Consider the following 25235-nt stretch of genomic DNA (forward strand, 5'->3'; position numbering starts at 1 on the left):
CCGTGCACCGCAAGTTTCTAATCAAAAACTTGACAAACTGAGAACTTGAGCTACTGATATCTTGAAGAATTAACAATAGGCCTATAACCATCCTCGGTAAATTAAGAATCTTTATGCAAAATTTAAAGTTAATCAGTCCAGTAGCTCAGACTATCAGGGTGAAAACAAAGTGGGGCAACGAAGGTAAAAAGTTACAGAGTATCATAGAGAAGGTAGCCGAGAGTGTTGGAAATAATGAATGTACATGAAAGTCTCCGCTTCCTTCTACTCTACCTTCGCCGCTCCACTTTCTTATTTACTGATATATTATATACATGTATTAATATGTACCGGTATCACTTTCAACACTCTAAGCTGCCTTCTCCTTTATCCGCCAACTACGAAATTGTAATTTTCGATGTTGCAACAATTGAACAATATCTGGAACCAATATTTTCTACTTTTCTACTCAATTGGGACTAGTTAGGAGGTAAACATAAGAAGAGTGCGCATCTTTATCACCTCCCCTCCTGTTAAAGGTGTGGAACCGCTGAGTTGAGACTTTTGTTGCATAATTGAAAATTTAATTAGCGCATTGGGAAGGGATGAAGACTTTTGATTTGTTCTCCTCCTAGCTAGTCCCAAAGCTGCAAAATAAAAAATAGTGTTCAAAACATTTCCTCAAATTCCTTTGTCAATTGGTCTATTATTGTTGCAAAACTGGAGATTTTACTTTCAACACTAAAGCTGCTACAACAGTGTTATAGAAATGTGTAAAGGTGTGAAATTATACTTAAAATCGAAAACAGTTTAAAACTCATGATCAGCATGGATTTTTCCGTCGGTTTTCAAAAAGTTATAAAACCAAAAATATAAAACAAATTGGAGGTGAGTATGCTTTTATGAAAAGTGTCACACCTATAAGAGAGGATAGCTCGAACACTAGAGAAGATATAGAAAAATTTGTTAGATGAATATTGTAGGAAATAATGTGAGCTTTAATTTTGTATAGCTTGTCCGTAAGATGGATAGTTTTCGATTTATATGCGAGAAACCAAAATATGGTATCTTTGAACATCCCCCATCCCCTTAGCAGAGGCGGGGGTAGGGGTGAAGACTTTTAATATGTTCAACTCCTTACGACCCTCAACTTCCCCCTCTATAATTCTTCCTTGACTGTACTATTATAAGTACCGGTTATTAAAATTATCTATTAAAACTAACGACAGTCACTGTGAACGTTATAATGGACCAAAATTATACGCAGTTTGTGCAAACATAAAGTTTCGAGGCTTAATATGTGCTGATTTTATTTTAAAGAAATTCACCTACTAAAAAACCATGTTTTTATGGTTTTATCAAAAACCGCTGAAACGACTTTCTTCAAATTCATACCCTGGATAGCTATTTATAAGCCCGATCAACTGACATGAGTCTAATTTCTGGGAAAATTGCAGGAGCTCTCAATATTCTTGAGAAAAATGGATTTTGTTGAATTTTTATCACGACTTTCTCAAAAATGACTTGACCGATTTTTCCAAATCCATACCGTACCCTGTATGGTTATTCATCAGCTCTATCAACTGGCATGAGTCTCCTTCCTGGTAATCTAACTGGGGGTCTATCCACTATACCTACCTCCGCAAACGGAGGTAGTGGTCTATCCCATCTTTGAGAAATTGACTTTACTACCCCATCCTTGAGAAATGGACTTTGTAACCTCCTTCTCGTGTATATGAGGTAGGTAGGTAGAGCAGTTTATTCAAAAGAACACATAGTCAAGATATTTCGTCTGTAGAACAGCTTTTTTGACGACTTTTAAAAATAATCGAATTTCACAATTTAGACAAATAGGAAAAGGAAAATGTAGGTACTGTACTCTGAAAACGATTATATACAATAGTATTATCGTAGTTTTAATATGTAGCCGCCAATCGTCATTATGTTATTCCTCTAAATTATTCTCGTTTAAGTATATGAGGCTTACAGTTCAATGAGCAAGGAAATTTGTGTGAGTGTACCACACCAGATTCTTTCAGGTGTTTTCAGACGGAGGTTTTTGAGGCGGCAGCAGGACTGGAAGCACCTGGAAGCTCTCCGATTGGCTGATTGGGTTGCCGCCTAAAAAAACGCCCAATGTAATCTGGCTCTACTTTACTAGTTTTATTGCTTTTTCTTTTAATAAATTATTGATTGTCTGATTAGGCCTACACAAATAAAAAATATAAATAGTGAAATATCCATCTATCAATGATAAAAGAAATACATATCTATAATAATAATTTGCAGAGAAGATAGTCAATGAGTGTATAGATATAAAGCAAATTTATTCAATTAATATAGAACTGCAAACCTTGGATGTAATGTGCCAAAATGGAATGACGTTTGAATTCATTTCATTTTAGCGCGTTCAATGCAGCTCTTTAGTAATAGAATACGTTTGGCATTAAAATGATACTTTCAGAAATATTGATTTTTTTATGTTCAAATGATCATAATTCATGAAAGTTTATCTTATCCCTGCACATAAAATAGATATTTCTCAAATTGTAAGCTTAATCGATATTTCATCTTTTTTACATTGTTTACATAAAACAAGCTTGCCTGTTAGGTTGGTAACACGCACAGAGCTTCATCCATCTTGTTTTGTAGATCTGTCAATGTTGATAATTTATGTTTGTGTATGAGTGAATAGTTATTTGTAATAACCTATTTTATGTATTTAAATTTATGATCGTGAATAATTCATCATGACTTGGGGGTTTGTGACGTGTGGTCCTAACGAGGCGTTAGTTGTATCAGGTTTGTATAATTTGTACTATTGGACCTCTGAAACCCTGCCATGGATAAGCGAATTGTTTTCCTTGTTCTAGCAACAATCAGGATAATTAACCAATTACCGTTCATAAAAATATTAATGAATATTGTATAAACTTTCATTATAAATAGAATAGAACTCTACAATATAAATATACTTATAATGTCAAAAATCTGTGATAATGTTTGACATTTTTATTGCCGGGCTAGTATAGCGCTTATCTTATCTTTCAAGAAAACAAAATTAGTCATACTTGCTATCTGTTTTTATAATAGGCTATATGTCTTGAGAAATTCCATTATCCCACTGAAACTTTTTTTTTCAAGCTGATACATTCCAACAAATTTTTCTTTAGATTTATAAATTTTTCTGATATTAATAGAAACGCTACGATCCAAGAAAGTCAGGTTATCTTTGACGAGCTACTAACAAGCTATTTGAATTATGTCATTCAGGCCATGAATCTTAATTATTGTAGTATACTTTACTTGTGGTAAAGCTCTGGCAACTTTTATAATTTTATTCTATCAGTACCTATTCTGTTTTGAATTAGGTACTGTTATTATTATTTGTAATTAAGTATGGTTAGCTCATACATGATTGCATAACCAGGAAAACTATCAAATGCATTCAACTTATACGTTTTAACATTCATTCCTATAATATTATATTTTTATCTATAACTTGAATAGGTATTAACTTATGATTTAATTATTGTATAATAGGCTGCCTCTCCCCCGGCTACACTGTAGTATAAGAGCCTCAGAATACAGCATTGAGACCTGTATAATATATCAATAGATGAGGTCAACCAAGAATTGCATTTTGTGGTTTTAGACAATTTTTATACTCAAGGGCCCCCTATTCCCTTAGCATGGATTACATTCTTAAGTCTAGAGCCTGGTCTCATTTGACAATAAGTCAGTAACTTAATGATAACATCAACATTTTACAAAATAGCAGTGCCTTTTGAAAAATGTATAGTCAAAGTCGGTGTAATTACTTTAAAATCTTCATTCAAAGATGAAAAACGATAAGTAGGCCTACAGCTCATTAAAATATAATCATTTAAGACCTAATTTTTATCACTCCTTGAAGGAGTAAGCTAGTGCCGAAACATTGGTAGCTTCGAATTTCAGTAGCATAGATTTTAGATTATATATTTTCAATATAAGCATCTTGTATCATCAAGTTATTAATTCACAAGTAGATACTTGGAAATTATCTTATAAGGATTATTATTATTATTTTTATATATACCACAAGAAAGCATAATTTTATCATGAGATGTTCTCTTCAATTAAATAAAATTTGAAAGGTTTTATTAAGAGGATTTATATAGAGAAATTATACATCATTCAAATAAAGGTAGGTTTTTGTTTGTGCTTATTGCGCGTCCAGCTATGTATGCAAAGTCAAAATAGCATCTAACCAAAACAGTAATTCGTAATAATTATTTGTATCGTATTTAGTATTAAAATTACTGTAATATAAATAGAACGACTATCGATATCAACTGAGTGAATGTGATACAAATAGGTACGATCTATTGTTTTAAAAGTTGCTGCAGTATTTTGACTAATCGCGGTTGATACGCAGAAACGAAAATACACCTTTAGGAGTTATTATAATAATCCAGGATCTCAAATTTATTTTTCATAAAAAATCATTAGTTATTGCCTCTGTAGAAATCAGATATAAAATTGTGCTGGTCTATCATTACAAGATAAATTGATTTTTATGTTTTTTAAATTTTTAGGATGTTGCTACACTAAACCACTTCTAGTTCCTGGTGGAAGAGCGTTCGTTTGGCCAACTATACAATGTGTACAGAGGTAATATATTTTGTAATAAAAAAATATAGTTGACTTTTTACCATAGCCTAGTTTCAATTGGTTAGTCTCATTTCTTCTATATTAGAAATATCATAAAAATAGTATTCATAATTGCTATAATCAGCCTTCGAGCACACAAAGAGATAAACGCTGTATGATAATCAGGCTTCATCTTCAAAGATTTTACAACTTCAACTTATTCCAACTCAATTAGAATTAGAGTTTATCTTGAAATTTAGCATTAGACTGTGTCATCAACCTATGTTACAGTGTCGAGAAATCCGACACTGACTTCCAAAGTAACCAATTCTTCCTATTTGATATAATTACAGATTCGTGAAATTTATGATTTATTTAATTGAATTTTTTTTTCAGGATATCTCTGAACACCATGACTCTTCAAGTGGACAGTCCAACAGTTTATACCAGCCAGGGCGTTCCAATATCTGTTACTGGAATAGCACAGGTAATTTATTTTATAAACTTGAAATTGAAAAATAATTTTGTATTGTACTGATGAGCTTTTTATTTATTGTTCATGAGGGGGCCTGATGTAAACATCAGCGCGAGAATCGATCATGCAACATCAAGTTGCTATCAAACTGACCTGATAGAAATAATCCAGCCAGAACAGGCAACTGCCTTTGAAAATTAGCAAAAATAAAATTATTTTCAGGGTCAGCCCAAAAACTGTTCCTTTTTAGAATATACTGTATGTCCAAAAGGTAGGTTATCTTCCTCCACTTCATTGTGAGGTCATAAATGATCAACGTATAAATATAACAATTAACAATATATATTATACATATAGTAACATAAAGTAGTCTATATTCAAGAGTTTCTTGATATTTTTTATAATAACGTTAGTATTTATAGCCTACTAATTTATTCACGTTTCATCCAATAACACATTTACATTTGGACTCTCATAGAACTTGGAATTGGAACCGTTTTGGGCTTTAGCTTGTGGTACTTTTCTGGAAGTTGTATTTTGTTAAGTGATTGAATAAATTAATAAATAGAAAGGCAAATAAAAGGGTACTAGCTGATTTCTTTTGAAAACAATTTATTGTAATATTAATGCTATAGAATTTCGTGTACCTACGACGTATCTATCTTATTTTCTAGGTAAAAATCCAGGGTCAAAATGAAGAAATGCTTCTAGCAGCTTGTGAACAGTTTCTGGGCAAGACAGATGCTGAAATTCAAAATATTGCGTTAGTTACATTGGAAGGACACCAGAGGGCGATCATGGGCAGTATGACAGTCGAGGTATGTCAACACTATATTTGTTTCAAGGCTCAACAAGTTTTTTTGAGGCTCAGTTTTGAAACAGAACAAATTATCAGTATTATGCCATCGGATTTTGGTTGAGCTTCAGAATTTGAATCCGTAATCGTCAAATAGTTGATAAAACCACTGCATTAATAAAACGGATGTGAATCGTAATTACGATTAACGTATTTAACGGGTTGATGAACTTTTTTATAGTTCTTAATTTTTAATTGATTCGAATTAGAATTCGAAAGTTGATTATTTATTCAATTTTGAAGCGTGAAAGAGTGTTTCACTATCTTATCAAATGTATGCTCGATTGTTTATGGCAATAACTTACATTCATCTCTTTGTCTATACAACCATTGACCACATTATACTGTGAAGTGGTTTTTTTTGGAAAATGAATAATTTCGTTTTTTCTCAATTTTAGGAAATCTACAAAGATCGAAAAAAGTTCAGCAAACAGGTGTTCGAAGTGGCGTCATCCGATCTGGTCAATATGGGCATCACTGTTGTTTCTTACACACTCAAAGACATCAGAGATGAAGAGGTCAGTCACAATTCACTTTAAACGTTTTCATTGCTAAAATCCTCAAATAATAGGGATTTGTTTCAAGTTTGTCATTCATAAAAACCTATATCTTGTGTGAGATTTGTATTCACATCCTAATAGATCTTTACTTCCCAATCTATCCATTTGCAAATATTGTACGAAACCTCTTTTGCTGCTGTATGAATGTGGTTCAGCAAGCTTTTTTGTTGAGTGTACCTCACAAAAATCATCATCATCATGATCAGCTTTATCAGTTTACTATTATTTTCATACTAGACAAGACGTTTGAGAAAAAACAACTCCTTCAAATGAACAGGGAATTTCTATGGAGTTTATCATCAATATAGAATAAAAGAAGAACTCTAAATATCTGCAAGTAATTGTTTAGAACAATTAGATCGGAGAGTATTAATTTTTGGTTGGAATGAAAATCTGAAATCAAATACCTACTTTTTAAACTCTATTCCAGTAAGCTATACAAATTTTATTAACTTTGTTAGGTTGATCTGTCTTGAAAAGATATTAAAATGAGTTCGTTATTATTATGTTACAAACATGAAATAGGAAAAGAAAGTCGTTTCATATTTTTATTGAAGTGATGGACTGGCGAAAGTAGCTAGAAGATTTTGTTACTAAATATTTCATTCTCACCGACATTAGTGTTAAATGTACAAAATTAGCCGAAAATTGAAAATCATCATAGAAAACTATTAATTTTAGAATTATTGTAGCTCATACATGATTGATCCAATAGAATTTGATTTACGAAGTGTTAATAAATTTCATAATTCTTTTGTGAATGGTTTTGATTTACAACACTGACTCACCTGAGTGTTAGAGATGTTATTGAGTGATATATTTTGTTTCCATGTTCTGAACGGAAATGTAAAGGGAGCAAAGGTATGTTTTTCTACCGAAAAATAGATGTTATTTCACCATCGCACGCGCTTTCTTTTAATTTTCTCGTGTCTGTGGTTTTTATTTATCTATTCAGAGTGTTTCACTTCATTTGTAAACTGATACACGTTTTAAATGTATTTTCATTCGATGTGAGTGGTTATGTGATTATATTATTTTATTGGGGAAAACTACCAAATATACCGTTATGCATGTTAGATTTTCGTTCTATTCAGCATGCTAAATCGAAGGATCCCCTAGCCCGGAAAGTAAGTATCTGATTTTAGTTGTTTTGGTTTCAGTAATGCTGTAGGTAAATTACCGATCATAGAGCCTGATTCCCTTATAAAGTATAAATTAAACAACAAGTTTGTTCTTTTAAAATGAATAAACCTTTCTTGAGCTGTGTAGATTTATGGTTGAAGAAGTCTTGTCAAATCATGAAGAGCATGATTTGTGAAATTAATTCCTGTTCCTCCAAATTTAATTTTAGTTAGAAGGAAGATGGATTTTCATTACTTCCATTTGTTGGTTCTGCTTGTGTAATCAGGCGATTGAAATGCAAGAAGTTTTGTGAAACCATGAACTAAGAAGTGTTAGTTTATTTCGTGGCTAGCTCTAATCTAGTTTATTTCGGCGGTTCACCAAATTATCATAATCATCTCGAATTAGTTAATATTTTCTAGCGATTAGTATATGTTCTTATCATTGCACTATTTGAAAACTATTATTTCCGCATGTTTTTGTTCACTTTCTCGCACAGATTGTAGAATAAAAGTTTCAGTAAAATCTGTTTTTATTTTACTTAATAATCAGTTTTCGTTTTGTAATCTTTTTAGTAGAACTCATAGGTAGCCCGCTATTTCACATGCTTATCTGTATCACAAGCTCGTTGCAATTCCATATTTTCCATGTTAATTGATTTTCAATTCAAGCTTCTGGATTAGGGATTCTAATTTGCTTCTGGATTTCAATTTTCACCTTAGTCACACTATACTCTGATACTCATAGCTGTAGTATAAATTGGAAGAGGGAAAGTTTTTAACAAGCATAAACCTGTTGTTCCTTTCATCAAGTATCCTCCATGATGAGATAAATATCTTCAGTTAATTCAACTGTAGATAAACCTACAACTATGATGTGATAGACTTGCACCCAAAGTAGATAGATATTTAGTCCCAACTGTACACTACTTTACCGTTGTACACATAGTTACTGTGGGAAAAAAGATATTTTAAAATGTAAGATTTCTATTAGAAATTCTCTATTTATAACCATCCAATAAGAGCTCATTTATATACATACCAACATTGTGTTGTTTTATGAATTATTATAACCGTTTGTAAAATGTGAATGACATGGATTTTCTAATCTCTGATATCTGGTTTAAGCTAAAACTAGCACATAACAATAATTCTTATATTTTCCGTTACTAGACTAGCTAAAAATAAACTTATTCTTCAATAATTTGATACTTGAAGAGCTCGATTCCAAACGGGCCTAAGTCCATTTTTGTGGAAATCGAGATATCAGCTGATTATTGAACCTTATACATAGACATAAGAGGTCATATACATACATATTGAGGTCATTCCTAGCATACTAACTTCATTCCTAGCATACTTGTTAATGCATTATTGTTAATTGCGTAAGCTCCCAATAGGCGTAGATGCATAACTATTGTTTCTCACGTTTGTTTGTCACTTTGCATTCGTTTCAAAATTGTGAATTCGATATTTTTGCAGGGATACTTGAAAAGTTTGGGAATGGCGAGAACAGCAGAAGTGAAACGAGATGCAAGAATAGGCGAGGCGGAGGCCAGGAGAGACGCCAGAATAAAGGAGGCAATAGCTGAAGAAGAACAGATGGCATCAAGGTAGACTTTTGATCTAAATCTCTTCCTTTATTTTGTCTTTCTCAACTTTATCCAATTTGTTTGTTATTTCATTCCGGATACATGATAGCATTTATTTGAATCAATTGCATGAACTATATTTATTTATTCAATTATTCAGAACTATACAGTTTTCAGAAGAGTACCAAAGGCTTACACCCTGTGAAGATAAGCTTAGCTTATACTCATTATGTTGCAATGTATGGCAATTCCCTGTACACTTGAAGAGTCTCCTAGAAGAAATTTGAATGAAATAAAATAAATACATTTTGATTTGCTGAAGGGATTATTCAAGTAAAACTGTAGGTTTTGAAAATTTTCATAATTTTTGTTTTCTTCAAATATGATCAAACATGATCATCTAGGTGTGCCCATCTTTATTTCGCTTATTTGTTTTTGTCTTTTAAAGCATAACAAATGATGTTAAAAAATGTTGTATTTCGAAGAGGTTTTTCATTAGGGTTTTTTGAGCTCTAGTTACAATGTTTTGTAATAGGCTAATGTATTATGTTTGCGAAATAAATTAATTTTTGAATCGAATTTATATCTTGATAATTTTATTAGCCCAAATACAATTTTTGCATTCTCTCTCTTAACTATGCTTAATCTATTAATTATTGTCATCTTCTAATATTATTGTCCTGTCTGTGTTGCAGATATTTGAACGACACCGAAATAGCGAAAGCACAGCGAGATTTCGAACTGAAAAAAGCCGCTTATGATATGGAGGTCCAAACAAAGGTAAGCTTATGGAAGGATATTCAGCTTATACTCATATGTATTATATATTTGTCTCAGCCAATTCTTATTTTACATCCAATATAATTATATAATTGATCTGTATTTTATTATTTGCCCAATCAAGATTTTCAGAATAGATATTGCTTGTTTGAAATTAATAAATTATCCAAGCAATGATTGAAATAATTAGTTTGTTGAAAAAGCAGCTAAGGTAAGCTATTTAGCTTATACTCATATGTATTAGGATATTTGTCTCAGAAAATTTTTATTCTTCATCTAGTTTCATTATATAATTTATCTGTATTTGATTATTTGCTCAATCAAGATATTTAGAAGATATATTGTTTATTTGAAATAAATAAATTGTCCAAGCAATGATTAAATGTATTTTGTTAGAATAACAGATAATAGTTTGAGTTCAGTCATTAGTTTTTCATCACTTTCTCTTGGAGTATAACCTATTCAAATTCCTAAATTTTCACAATTCAAATACAGTAATCTTCGGCGTCCGCCATCTTCCAGGTGGCATCCTATATTATTCAATTCAATTGAGCTGGACTTTTATGTTCTGTGTGGAAGAAAGATGGAGGATTGGTTGTGATGAGACACTCACATAGTTTGTGTGTGAGACTTGACTAGATTCTTTATACTATTAACACGTTAGGCTGGGCGTACACCGGTTAGTCAAGACAAGACTAGTCACGTTTAGTCACAATACTTCACATAGTTGCTTATTAAGACATGTCTAATTGCAATGACTAATCGGTGTGTGTTGCGTCATAAGCAACAATGTGAAGTATTGTGACTAAACTTTTCTGATCATGTCTTGTCTTGGTGTGCGCCTAGCCTTAGGCTAGTTAGGCACCAGTTAGTCAAGAAAAGACAAAACACGTTTAGTCACAATACTTCTTATAGTTGCTTATGAAGACATGTCTAATTGCAATGACTAATTGGTGTGTGTTGCTTCATAAGCAACTATGTGAAGTATTGTGACTAAACGTGACTAGCCTTGTCTTGACTAACTGGTGTGTGCCCACCTTTAGCTGTTCATCAGCTGTTCAACAGCAAGTAAGCAAACTTTGTACCTAAGTATAACTGACTGGATCGCTTTTGAGTCATCACATATATAAATGACAAAGCTTATTGTATAAACTGTTTACTTAATGGCCAATAAAGTATTCTATTCTTTTCTATCGAACAAGCACCAAAATGTACGCGTTTCATAATCACAGGATAATCGAATCATAGTCACCTATGGAAGTAATATTTACTTTCTTAATTGATTAGTTAATATTGTTTGATTGGTTGGTTAGAAAGCGGAAGCAGAGCTGGCGTACGAGCTGCAAGCGGCAAAGACGAAGCAGCGCATCAAGGAGGAGCAGATGCAGATCAAGGTGGTGGAGCGCACACAGGAGATCGCCGTGCAAGACCAGGAGATTCAGCGGCGCGAACGCGAGCTGGAGGCAACCATTCGCCGGCCGGCTGAGGCCGAGAAGTACAGGTAGGCCTATCATCACAGACTCCAGATACATAGATGAATATCGGAGCACCGAGCTTCACTCGTTATTTATTTATAAACTATTGATAAACAGAACACAATTTTTTAAAATGATTGGGAAATGACTAACAGGCACAGCCCAAAATTGTTTCTTCCCCGAATTTTTTATTTATACACTATAAATAGTTCAGAAAGTAGCCTAGGTTATGTTTCATACTCTTGAATTCAGGTTCAATTTTCAGTACAAACATTTTAAAACAAAAAAGTTCTAATTTAGATTATTTATAAACCAAATTGAATAACAAAATAACACTCACTAATCACTTAGAACTGTAAAATAATGATTAACTTTGAATATTATGATATACCATCTCATGTCAACAAATCAGATCATTTTGATCGAGTCAATTAAAATTTCTAGATTTCTCGTGAGATACAGTAAGCTAATTGATTACACAGCTGATCTCCCACACAGGCATACGCATCTTCTGTTATCGACAGACGACGAAATTATCATCTGTTTTTCCAAGGATAAATTATCCTTTTCATGTCCTTCAGCGAGTTTTCCCAGGGATGAGACCTAGTGCAATCGAATTTTTATATCATAAACCTACTATGTTCCAAATCTCGTGAAAATCGTTAGGCCGTTTTCGAGATCCGTTGAACATAAATAACCAGATATAAAAATAACCAAATGTAAAAATATAAACAGATATACAGAAATGCTCGCTTAATATTATAGGATATATTATTTTTGAGTAAATCGTGTACGCTTGCAACGGAGGGAAGCGATTGGTGTAGTGTTTTCGCTGATATCGATAAGTTTAGCTCCATGCGTCTACTATTTCGGTTAGAGAGTCCGATCTCACTAGGCGTCAAATCTGCAAACCCGTATAAATCAATCTGAAAACAAAACTTTGAGAGCTGCACTCCTCTAAATGCCATTAATGAGATCAGAACACACCTGAAGCTATAGGCCCAATCATATCACATTCACACATTCATCTCATTTCCCGGGCACCAGCCTAGAGCTCATGTGGGCATCATCCTCAGCCAAAAATGTGTTTTTTGCAAAGCCGATGTGGTTTTTCTTTCGAGTCCCAACTTCCTGCTCAACCAACTTCAACTATCTTTCTCTGTAAAAAGTGTTTTTTTATTAATTTGTTTCATAATTGTAACTCAATGACCGCATCTAATTTATTCCTCCACCTACTAACTAAAGTACTTACTTTAATCTCTGGAACATAGTAGGTACTAAAGCGTCACTTTTTCGCTCTCGGGACTAAAAAACAGAAAAACTCCCTAGGGAGTAAAAGCAACTCCAGTCAAATAACATGAGAAGCATCTCTATTTTAAAAACTTACATTGGAAATAGGTTAGAAGGTTTTTTCACTCTAGATGTACAAATAACTATTGTTGTGCAACTCTTACCACTGTATTATAAAATGTATAATTAGAGCAAATTCAAACTGGCAGCGTCTACACACGAAGGCTGTTAGTATAATTCTGAAATGTCTATTGTATCAATTGTTGTATTTTTCAAAGGCAGAATGAAGTTTCATTTTCTTCTATCTGAGGGGGAAGATGTCACTTAATGAATTATATAAATGGTACGAGCGAAGTTAACAGGTACCTAACAGCGTCTTCTTCTTTAAGCGCAAGACATAAGTAATGGTTGGGCATACACTTTTAACGTCGAGCGCTTAGCTCTAGGGACAAACTAATTCCGCTAGATCGCTCCAGCTGTACTATTCACTTGCTGCCTGAGCATAGCAGGCATAAAACCGTGCTTTAAAGGTACAAATTCCAGCGGCTATTATTGTGTCTATAAATGAAGTTTAAGCATCAACTTTATTCACCAAGAACAGCGCTACAAGTTGCTATGAATTTGAAGTCTATAGAACGGACATTGAATGTGAAAAAGGAGTTTAAAATGCATAAACATTTAATTTTTTTCAGATTTTCAAAAACAAAGTTGACGTAATTTTTGCTATATTGAAGAGGAGACTTGCATATTTTTCTCAAATTTTTTTGTCCAGTAGTTTTTGTAGGGTATGTGTACCATCTGCCTCAAAAAAGTGACCTTTGAAGCCCTATTGTTAGCTAACAGAAGCTGATAAAAATATTTCAATTGCATAGATTATGTCCTAAGAACCTGTCCAATAGATTAGAAAAAGAAAAAATTGAAAAAAATTATTGAATGCACAACCTTAAGGTGGAGTTACACAATCTCATTAGACGTTCTAGTTACTGGAGGCAGGATTATTTTGCTGGTGGATGCCCACGTAAACTTTTAACTTTTACGTGGGTAATAAGACGTGTTTGATGATGATTGCTCAGATTAAGTGGCAATTAAATTGTTCTTTTATCTTTGTCTAACCCTTCAATCCTCCACCCTTTTTTGCATCACTATTCTTTTTGTTAATTTTTATTAGAACTGTATGTGTGTGTAAATAGATACATTGAAATTGATTATCTTCTACCGGTAGTGACTTGTATAACTTGTAGTACGTATATAGTATAACTTGTATATTTATCTGACAAAAAAGTAAATTCATTAATTTCTTCAGCAGGAGTGAATATTTCTAAAAATATAATTTTTGAATAAATTTGAATGTATTGTCAAAAGTTACAAAACGAATTTCAAAGATTGAGAAATATTCTAAATTAACAACATTTATAATTTGATACATTTAGAAGTCAGTCTGTCATTTTGACTAAATTTTGACTAAGCAGTATTGTAGGAATTGGATCCAGTTCACATCCCATATGATTTGAATATGGAATGTGGTGGTGTGATTTGAAGTGGATTTTATCCTGCTTAGTTCAAATGAAAGATTGAATTTTAAGTTGATCAACTCGAAAATGTGTTTTTAATATTTGACATTCCACATTATTCCATTGACATCATATTATTTGAACCAACAGAAAACTTGAAAACGATCATCCAAATAACGGCACCCGACCAGCTTGAGGAAATACCTTGCTCTTTGGTGGGATCATAGAGCTCAAAAATTCCAATTTATTTATCTTAATTTTGTTATTTGTTTAGATTGGAGAAGCTGGCAGAGGCGAACCGGAAGCGGGTGATAATGGAGGCGGAAGCAGAGGCGGAGTCGGTGCGCGTGCGCGGAGAGGCGGAGGCATTCGCCGTGGAGGCCAAGGCGCGCGCCGAGGCAGAGCAGATGCTGAAGAAGGCGGAAGCCTGGCGCGAGTACCACGACGCCGCTGTCATTGATATGCTCCTCGAAACACTGCCTAAGGTACGGCCCCACGCTAGATCTTCCATCGACATCCGACACTTCTTAACTACTACATACAAACCATGTATTTCATGATTTACAGTGAATGATTTCACTGCGGCATACGTAGTATCAGAGATAGAATAAAACGAATGTAGTAAATTGGCATTTTTACACCATAAAACACCTTTCACTTTTTTTCAAAAACTTCTTCGACTATAAAACAAAAATTATAGGATCAGAGATATTATGTCAGAGTAAACCCCTGATTTCAAATTAAACTTGATGGATTTCAGTGATCAAATCAAATCAATCCTAGACAATCCTAATTTATATCTGTAAATAATTCCTTTTACTTACACTGCCATGGCTTCAGCTTCAACCTAAACAACTTGAAATAAGTAACCTAAACATAACCTCAAATTGCAAATTCATTACTTTAATTTTGACTAATTATCGTCTAGAAAACCTGGTACTAAATATGTTTTGACGACATGAACGATCTACTCTGATACTAGGTAGCAACTACATACATGTTTAATGTATAAACGAAATATTATATACAATTCGAGATACAATTATATACAATTTATATTATATACAATTCTTACCTGAATAGAAATGTTCCTACATAAGACTGTCTATTGGGGCTCATAATTAAATGAATAATTGTTTATTTCCCAAAAAACTAAAACTACTACATCAATTACAGAGATACTAGATAAATTACAATTACATACAATAGTTAATTACAAAAAATTCTTATAATTAGTATTAATATCGACAATAATTATTGTCATACATAGCAAAATAGTAACAGACAACTGCAAGATTCAGAATAACCAATTATAGAATACAACACTGCCATTTCAGTAGCTTTTAATCATTCACAATCATGATGCACAGTTTCATTTAATATATATTATATGAGGATATAGTTTAATTTCAGTTGGGACAGTAGCTAAACCTTCTAAATGGAATGTTCGATTGCCATACTGTTTTTTGGCAAATCAATAAATTCATTCATTCAAATTCATTCATGATGTGATGTGATTTGTGTGTCAGGTTGCGGCCGAGGTGGCAGCGCCACTGTCGCAGGCGAAGAAGATCACGATGGTGTCGTCGGGCGGAGGGGAGGTGGGTGCCGCCAAGCTGACAGGGGAGGTGCTCGACATTGTCGCCAAGGTGCCCGACCTCGTCAAAAGCATGACCGGGGTCAACATCATGAAGGTCAGTCATCTCAACATGCAATCAGTCAAGTGCATTGCCTATTAGCGACTATCATTCCAATACACATCTATAAAATGTTCCAATATCACTCGATAAACTACGCGATTTAAAATGATAATTCATAGAAACAATATAATTATTTATTATATTCTTTGCTACAAGTTGCAATGGCACTTGTGCAAAAGTTGTTCTTTGCCGGTAGTGCCACATTGTAATTGATAATAGTGCTATGGATGAGGCCTTTAGATGGGCGGCAGAGGCGAAGGGCTTTAGTGTAGAAACCCGTAACAATATCTATTTTATAAATTTGTAATTACTTTCATGGCAGATAAATGAATTTAAATTTGATGAAGAATAGTCAATGTTCAAATTCAACTCATCTAATAGATATTAGATTGAAAAAAAACAAAGCGCTATTTACTTGTAGCAAGGGTGACCTTTGCTATCATTTTAAAACTATTTGCAGAGAGGCTTAGAATCACTTGATAGACTACACAGCTCCAACAAAAACAAAGTTATCCACAATGATTGTATAACAGCATGTAAGGAGGTTATGCAATCGGAACTCCATAAAGTTGATCAAATATTTTTCAATTACTATAATATTTTCTACTACTATAGAAAACTGTAATTTATAACTACTGTAGTAATTATTTTGGAAAAGAGAGTGTTTCAATTGGAAGATAATTGATGTGTCGAAGATGGAATTTTTTATCTCTATTCAATTGATGATTTTTTAATATTATTTATTTCATTAGTGATATTATTTGAAGATTTAACTGATTGAATAGAGGTAATTGCTGTTAGTTTTTCTAGTATTTCCTTCTAGAAAAAGTCCAGACATATTTCTGGGGGTATACACTTTTCCTTGTGTTATTATTATTATTAATTTGCTGCATTTAGCCGCTTAAGTGGGCAGGGCTCTTGCAGCTTGCAACACGTCAAGTTGTAGTCTTATTCTATATGCTGGAGTTACCTCTATCCCCTGATAGCTTCACAGCATTCACCCAATGTGTAGGGTACTCTTTCCAATTACAATAATAGAAGAGTCAGAGCTGGTCACTTCATTTACAGAGATTTTACAGATTTAGATACTCTTGAATAAATCTGAAAATGGGTAGAAAACTCTTGATATATCGAACGTATTGTGTTGAGAAACATTTCAAATCGTCATGTATTAAATTGTGATTTGTAATATATCTTATTTCCATAAATTTTCAAAGATAATTGGAATCGGTGTTTCTCGTCTATTGCATGTTGATTGAAATTATTGGTTTCAAAATTTATGCTAGTTCATTTAGGCTATATTATTCATGATTGTCTCGAACATATCCTGCTGGTAAACATTTGTAATTCCTGATTCATGATTGATTGTGATTGTGTATTTAGTAGGGATATTTTTTGTCGTAAAGGAATGATACATTGAAATATTGTTTGTAATTTGTTAGCTGCATGGATGTTGTGTGGATGCATATTTCTCTTCTATAATTGAGCTGTGAATTTTGAAAGAATTGTTGGAAACATAAATCATTTTAATCAATTGTGTTTTTAAACTATCACCAAGTTCGAAGGATGACCTTATATCTGTTTGTCTACTTAATCAAATCAATTTATCATTGTCGCTTCACTGTAAATATTGTGACATACTATCATACTCAAATATTGAATTCTACAAGATCAAAAATGAAGCAATAATAGATTCAACATTTCTAGAATAGTTTATGTTTACATTTTAATTCCAATTCTACAAACTAGTGCAAGCACTGCACTCTAGTTTTTATTCTTGAAACTTTGTCGAGCGTAAGAGATCAACAAGTCTTGCGATGATAATAATAAGTGAAAGTATGTGAATTCAAGTATGTCAAAAGTCTCTTTATATTTTCTTAGCATGTATTTTGTATTGTAATAATTCAATATCATTTTGTTAATAGAACCAAATTGCAAACTAATCAATATTATAACTTCTGAGTTTTATAAAATACGTATCTGACTATTGAAAAGAGATTCCCAACTACTAGCTTCCAACAATTCTTGCAATAGATAAGTTTCCTTCAATTTCAATCTGAATTTGTTTGTTAACTGAATTTCTTTTGTTACAGCAATTACCGGCGGCATGAGTCAGATGTGTGTAACAAAAATATGCAATTTGATGAAAATTCAATGTATAATTAATTGTAAACAAGAATGTGGAATCAATGTAATCTATTCCCATTCAAGACAACCGCTGCCATTCAGCATTGTGTTCTGTATGATTCCATTCATTAAATTTGTAGCTTTGTTAAATTAGTTGCAGCCTATCGTGATAGAATAATCCAAGTGCAGCTTAAAGTGTTAATCAATTTCGTCCTTGATGCTTTAAAAATATATTGAATAATTGCAGTGCCAAATAGACAATCATAATGGATTATATTAAATTATAGTAACAAAAATAGATAATTCACAAACTTTGCCGTATAACGTGGATACAACTAGGGATGAATCTCAAAAGTTAAGAAAAGAATCAAGATTTTAAAAGAAATATTTATTTATTGGAATCTCTTATGTCTGAAACTATTATAACTTGAATTATCTCATTAGAGTACACAGTTGAAGCCTTCTAGTTAAGTAACTGTTTTGCTATCATTTAAATCAATTGAATCTGTATTATTAGAATTTTATTTCTTCACTGGAAGCTGACAAAATTCTTGAATGATTTTCCAATTATCAAGGTTGAAGACTCCTCAAGTTTTTAACTCTATTGCAATTTCCATTTGTGAGGCTATTGATTGTGTTGAAAAATTACCGCGAACATAAAACACCAATTTTGTACGAACCAATGTGTGTACTAGAAATTCTTCCTTTTTAAATGTGCCAAAATTTTAAAAGCTTTTAGAGATCTTCCAAATTATCAGTTTCTAGTCAAAACTATTCCCTGCTTCTAAATGTAGGGTTTTCTATTAAATCTATTTCTAATCGAATATATAGGAATTGTTTTCAAATTATATAGATACTCTGCTGAATGGTTAGGGTCTCTAATCAAACCTATTTAGCTTAGTATGAAGAAGCCTTATTAACAAAAAATATATGAAAATATATGTTATAAGATACAGAAATATAAAAACAGATGCTATAAAGTTGTTTTGAGAGATTGTACCAAATATAGTTGGAATGCTTGAGAACGAATGTGTTCATATATATTATAAATATATTAATTATTGTTCATTACAGAATGATTATTATATATTGTTTGATAACCATTAATTTTAAAATTCAAATTATTCAAGTCATGCTTTCAATGTCTACAATATCTGCATATGATGGTCAGAATTTTTCAAGTTTTGAAATATTGTTTTCAAATGTTGACTAATTGACTATCTTCTCTGTTTTTCTACCGTGGCAGGTACTTAATATTAGAGCTCTGTTAAGCACAATTTTTACTTGGAACAATATCCATTAGTCTATATCTATGTTAAAACAGTCTAGTTTTCTAACAGAATATGGTACAAAGCTTTTATTCTAAGATGAAAAAGCGGTTGAAATCAACTTCAAATATCAGAAAAGTAGATTTTTATTAGAACCATACTAAAATATACATCAAACAAACTTCAAATTTATGTGTAAATTTGTCATGTTAACAAATTAAATTTTCTTGAAATATTAATGGATAGGACTGTTTGAATTATTTGTGTAAATTTAGCTCTCTTCAAACTGAATATATCTTCTCAAAATATCCAGAAAGAACTCCTGAAGTATTCTTAGAAGAATATGGCAGTTTGAGAACTTGAATCAAATTCCTGAAGACTTTTTTCACTCATTGAAAGTGGTAAGTTACCATTACTTTTCTGTTTACGAACAATTCTTTGTCTATACTCTGAAACAATAACTGTTGCATTCGTTCACTCCATGCTAACACTGTAGTTGACCTATCAATAGCTTACAATGAAGGTGTTCTAGAAATAAATATCCAATATTATTAATTTAATATTCTCAGGTGATGTTTTCCATTTGGGTTTAACATCATATTTATTTTTTTCCGTCATAGATTCTTAGAATACAAAATAGAATAGATTTTCATGCTATATTAGGTAGTCACTGTATTTTGAATAATAGTGACAACGTTAGATTTCTAATACTAGAATTTTGTTATCCCAACTTAGAACTCAACTTTTGTTGTTGAAAAAACAATGATAGTTGAATTAGATAAACTAGCTTTCCAACCTCATCATATTCTCCGAATTCCTTAGTAGTTATTTTCATGTTTATAATCTAGAGTAAATATATACCGCCATATCTAATCTTTCTATCATTCAAGTTGATGGATTAAAAGAATGGTCGATATATTAATTCAATATCTGTTTAAATTTTCTAGTTGTTTTTTTCATCTAACTAGTCTCGCAGGTGCTTATTATTGTTACCATTTTAATTCCATGGTTAGTATCTTATTCTAGAAGTACCTATAGTTTAAATTATAAAAGTATGTAGATTACTAAATTTGGTCAATATTATCCACAAATCAGTATCATACGAGGAAGATAAACATTCAACTTTTAGCAGTATTCTTCAAGACTTCTTAGAGCTTCAAGTAGAACTAACTTTAAAATTCCTAATTACTTCCTCCAAACCCCCTGTGAAAATTGTTTTGTTGAATAGTTTTTTAGCACTGTATACTGTAACATTCTATCAAATATGATAAATCCTATTCAAGTTTTATAGTTTGATATAACATAATCCAAAAGTAGTAAAATTACCTTCTCTTCAAATATGATGAAGGTATTTCCCGAAATAAGTTCTATAACCAGTGTATTTATGAGCATTACAGGTAAATTTGCGTTTCAAACTCAAACATTTAACTTTCAACTTTAAATCTTCAATACATTATTATGTTTCTTTCATAACTATGCCATGAATCTTCTCACGAATTCCCCAAGTAAATAATCTGTAATAAATAATTGAAAAAAAAAACTGGAATCCACATTGAATAATGAAACTTTTGTCTTATATAATTTTAACAGGCTAATTGAATCACGGATTTTGTGTTTGTAATTCTCAGTAAGTAACAGCAGCAATGGGTACAAACTGTATTTCACGTTATGATTGTTAGAACAACTTACTACTTTTCAGTCTTGCTGATGTAAATTTTTTAGTGATTTTATTTTTGTTGATTGTGTAGGTAGTTGTGTCATTGTGTGTAGTAGTCTGTTGTGTTTATGTTTTGTTAGTTATTAGTAGATTTATTGTATAATGTAGTGGTAGTGCACCTGTAGAGATTTAGTAAAATTGAACATTGTAACCTGGCTTATCCAGAAACTGCTTGGTTGTAATATCTTGTGCATTCTAAATGGTAACTTGTATGACATTTGTAGCAAAATCTTTGTGCTTCTATAGAATTAATAGCAACTTGTAATATTGTTCTTCTATCAAACACCAAAAATATTATGAATTATTAAAGAGATTTGAAAAATTTATATGTTTTGTTTCCATTATTGTGTTATGCTAAATATTCATTCATGCAGTCATATAGTATATGCCAAACTCTCAATATGCATGAAGTTAATGGTTTATTTGGCAAATGTCTTAGATCCATCGCCATTATTAATTCCTATTTATTTCCAAATTAAAATATTTGTAGAGATAAAACTTGCTTTCAGACCAGAACTGTGTCTCTCCTAGATTTGAACTATTTCAGATCCAAACCAGATCGATCTAAAGTCTAAATAATTGAGGGTATTATAATATTTTATAGACTTGGGCTTCATACAGAGTCCAAAAAATTGACTGCTATATGATAGTATTGTATAACAATTACAATTATTAGATCATGATCATAATATAACATTGGCAGAATGTAGAGGATGGACAATCTTTTTCTTACTGACTTTTATCAATGTGTAATCTTTCCCCTTGAAACTTGGAACTAAAGTTGAAGAGTTAGTATGAGAAAATTTGACTAAAAGTAGAAAGCAAGATCATAAATGAAAAGATTTAGTTGAAACGAATTAGATTTCCATCTTATTAAGGTTGTGAGTTAGCAGAATTACTATTTAAAATATGAAAAATATACAGCAGTGGAAGTGATACAACAATATTGTACATTTGCATAGTGTTGATTCACGTAAACCACAATTTGTTGTTATTGGATGGGCACGTTAAACTGTCGGTCCCGGCTGAAGTATGACAGTCGTAAGGCCCATTGACGGCTTAAGTTATATATTCAGGCGGTGGGACCTTCCCGCAAGGGACTCCTCACCAACAGAAGCCATATGAATTTACTTTTTACTTAAACCACAAGTCTGTTTTAGAAAAATGACTGGAAGGAGTTAACAAATACATTTCACAAATATTCAAATAAAAATACGTTTTTCTTCCCTCCTAATACAATGTGACATGGTCTGGTTTCAAGCAGTCCTATTACGAGTAGTATGAGGATGGTCTGAAAATTTTCTGATCCAATGAAGATTGTTATGAGAGTTTCTGACCTAACAATCATTCATGAAGATTGCTCAGTTGGTAACTTTCCAGACCACCCTTGTAGTTACTGGTCGAAGTTTTTCATACCACTAATGGGTTGGATCAACAACAAAAAGGCTTTGGGATAATTAGACATTATTTGATAAGATTGAAACTCGTGTTTTTGGTAACCTAGCCTATGATAAGGCATTCAAGTGTCTTGGACATGTATATATTTCAAAGTTTAGTTCCAGTATTCACTATAGCCATGGCGTTTCAAGTTTTATTATATCCATGAATGTATTTTCTAGTCCGCACCCGGCTTTCGCACGGACAGTTTTCTCTGACGGGGCGACAACGGCGCATCTCCGTCAGTCGTGGCCGCTGCGGCAGCTCACTTCAAACTGAAGACGACGCGCATCGACGGCGGCGCAGGCCAGGGCGCATGCACAGAAACCGGCCAATCAGCAGCCGGCAGCCACGCGTGAGCTGGCACAAACCACGCCCCCTTCTCCCTCCACCAACGACACGCCGTCCAAGTCAACTCGTTACTTTGCTGGCGCCCTGTACAATATTATGCCAATGAACAGTCCATTTGGCTTTGTATTATTAAAATTATAAACTGGAAAATAACTGTTGACCCTCTGCATTTTATGACAAAAAATAGAACAAACAATCTTTAGTGAGTGATGTCATCTCATTGCATTCAAGTGAATGAACAATAAACCATTGTTCAGATTGAAATGAGAGTGGGCGTGCAAGTTAGGGTAAAATGCAATAAGATACTATGTTTTTTCTTTGGTCAGAGAAATTAATCAAATGGTTGTCAGTAATTTTCCATTCTTTAGTACAGTTTCAGTAGGGGTTCTACTGAAAATAAGTTTGTTCAACATCACCCACTGGTCATTCCTAGTCAAATTTTGTCATCAGTACCAAATATTATTGATAGGTATGATACATTTATAACTGAATTTTCATTATTATTTACTAATTGCAATGCTTTGAATGAAACTATACTTTTGAGTTGGTTCATTTGTCAGAAAGGAAAGAGCAGTTTGAAACATTATGATCTTAGTTTGGAAATGTGCTTTTCTTTTAAACGTGGCAGCAGACGGATTTGCACAACACGTTCATGCAGCCACATATTTGTGAATGCTGCTCTTATTAAATAATAATCCCTGATAGCAGCAGTGATCAATACTACTGTTCTTCACCTTTTCAACTTAAACTGAGAAAGTCATCTAGTCAATCATTCAATAATATTGTCGATAATAATATTAGTAAACTGAATGAAATATTTCTTGTCTAAAATTAATAGATTACCCTCCTCCTTGAAACAAACATTCATAATATATTATTACCAAAGAAAACTATTTTTCTAAGAGGTTGTCTGATATTTGAAGTTGATCTAAACAATTTGAATATCTTAATTATATTAATATTTGGATGTTTAGATGTTATAAATCCTCCAGCTTGAGAAGTACTGCCATTTGAAACTTCTAATCGCCCGCTTTGAAGCCAAATATATTGTACCGTGACTTACTTGCATCATCTGTAAAATATTGCACCGTATTTTTACCATTTCATCAAATCATTCTATCATTTCTAGGCATATATTTGATTATTTCATAGTTATTGTTTAGTTTATTGTGCTAGATGTAGATAACAAATTCAGTAAACATTTCTGCATTGAAAATGCTCTTTAATTATGTCTTTTACACGAGTTTTTTCTACTTGAAATTGTAATTGGTGACCAATAATTATGATGTTCTTGTTAAATAATATTTCTTCTAATGAATTCTTCATAAATTGGTTGAATAAAATCGATAAAAATGTATGAAAATCCCCTGATTGTTAGAACAATGTGTGTAAGTGTTGATTATCTAAATATATAAACTTCTTGTATGAATGAACTAATGAATGTTTGTTGAATGATAGTAGTGCAATTATTTGTTCTGTAACTTGAGTTTCACCAAAAATTTGAGTTCCAAAATTTTAACTACCACTAAAAAAAATTGAACTCATGAATATATTCTATTCAAAATATCAGATTCTATTTATGGAGAATAATAATTAAAAATTTAATTGATTGTTTAATTTTGGTAATTCAATTTTCTATTAACTGTGGAGATTTCGTACAACGTCACATCACAGTACTTACTTTTTATATCTTATACAAAATATGAAAAAAGGTTATAAGCAAATGAAGGTCAGTACTGAGAGGTTTATTCTTTGTGTCGAAATTTATCCTAGTACGTTTGTTCTATTTATAATTTGGCTATAAATTATAACTAATTTATAATTAATTATAAATAAGTGAACTTCAGAATCTCATCTTTCAACGTCAATAACAACATTTTCCCTTTATTCAATCTTTCTTTGGAAAAAATGTTCATAAAATAAGTTTTCAGGAGTCTCCTGAAGTAGTTTCTGATATTTTACCAATGACTGTTAAATTTCAAGTCGTAATATTCTTGTTTGTTTCTATGAAATCTACAGTGTTTGTTGTTTTGTCATCTTATTAGAAAAGTATAACTGAAAATGAGGAATAAAACTGACATTTAAAATCTGAATTGAGTACCTAATGTTATTTTCAATTTCATAAAACCGATCAGTAGCGACAAAATTGGAACAGAAAATCAGGATATAGTGTGAACTACAAACGTTAAAATTTTTATTGAAATCTAAGGCCCAGTCGCACAAAGGCCGGTTAAATTTTAACCATGATTAATTTCACGAGAACCAATCAGAGAAGGCCTTTTTGAAAAACGGCTTCTCTGGTTCTCGTGAATTTTATCACGATTAAAATTTAACCGGCTTTTGTGCAACCGGAACTTTGTCACA

At 32.2% G+C, this 25235-nt stretch overlaps 1 protein-coding gene across 6 annotated transcripts; it reads left to right on the forward strand.

The window, feature by feature from the left end:
• Positions 1-2596: 2596 nt before the first annotated feature.
• Positions 2597-24964, forward strand: LOC111044594 (flotillin-1). 6 transcript variants are annotated; one of them, XR_005571549.1, is made up of 13 exons: positions 2603-2781; positions 4557-4632; positions 5008-5098; positions 5761-5904; positions 6341-6460; positions 7355-7363; positions 9106-9236; positions 9911-9995; positions 11309-11496; positions 14546-14756; positions 15801-15965; positions 18065-19767; positions 22703-24964. XR_005571549.1 is itself a non-coding variant. In XM_039430235.1 (12 exons), the coding sequence occupies exons 1-12, from the start codon at positions 2730-2732 to the stop codon at positions 22736-22738; spliced, it is 1308 nt and encodes a 435-aa protein (XP_039286169.1). In that variant the 5' UTR covers positions 2603-2729; the 3' UTR covers positions 22739-24964. The 6 variants fall into 6 exon arrangements, 4 of the variants coding, with proteins under 4 accessions (XP_039286172.1, XP_039286169.1, XP_039286171.1 ...); XR_005571550.1 differs by lacking the exon at positions 7355-7363 and having other exon boundaries at positions 2597-2781; XM_039430235.1 differs by lacking the exon at positions 18065-19767.
• The last annotated feature ends 271 nt before the right edge of the window (positions 24965-25235 follow it).

The sequence above is a fragment of the Nilaparvata lugens genome, chromosome 6, assembly GCF_014356525.2.
Source record: "Nilaparvata lugens isolate BPH chromosome 6, ASM1435652v1, whole genome shotgun sequence".
Classification (NCBI taxonomy): domain Eukaryota; kingdom Metazoa; phylum Arthropoda; class Insecta; order Hemiptera; family Delphacidae; genus Nilaparvata; species Nilaparvata lugens.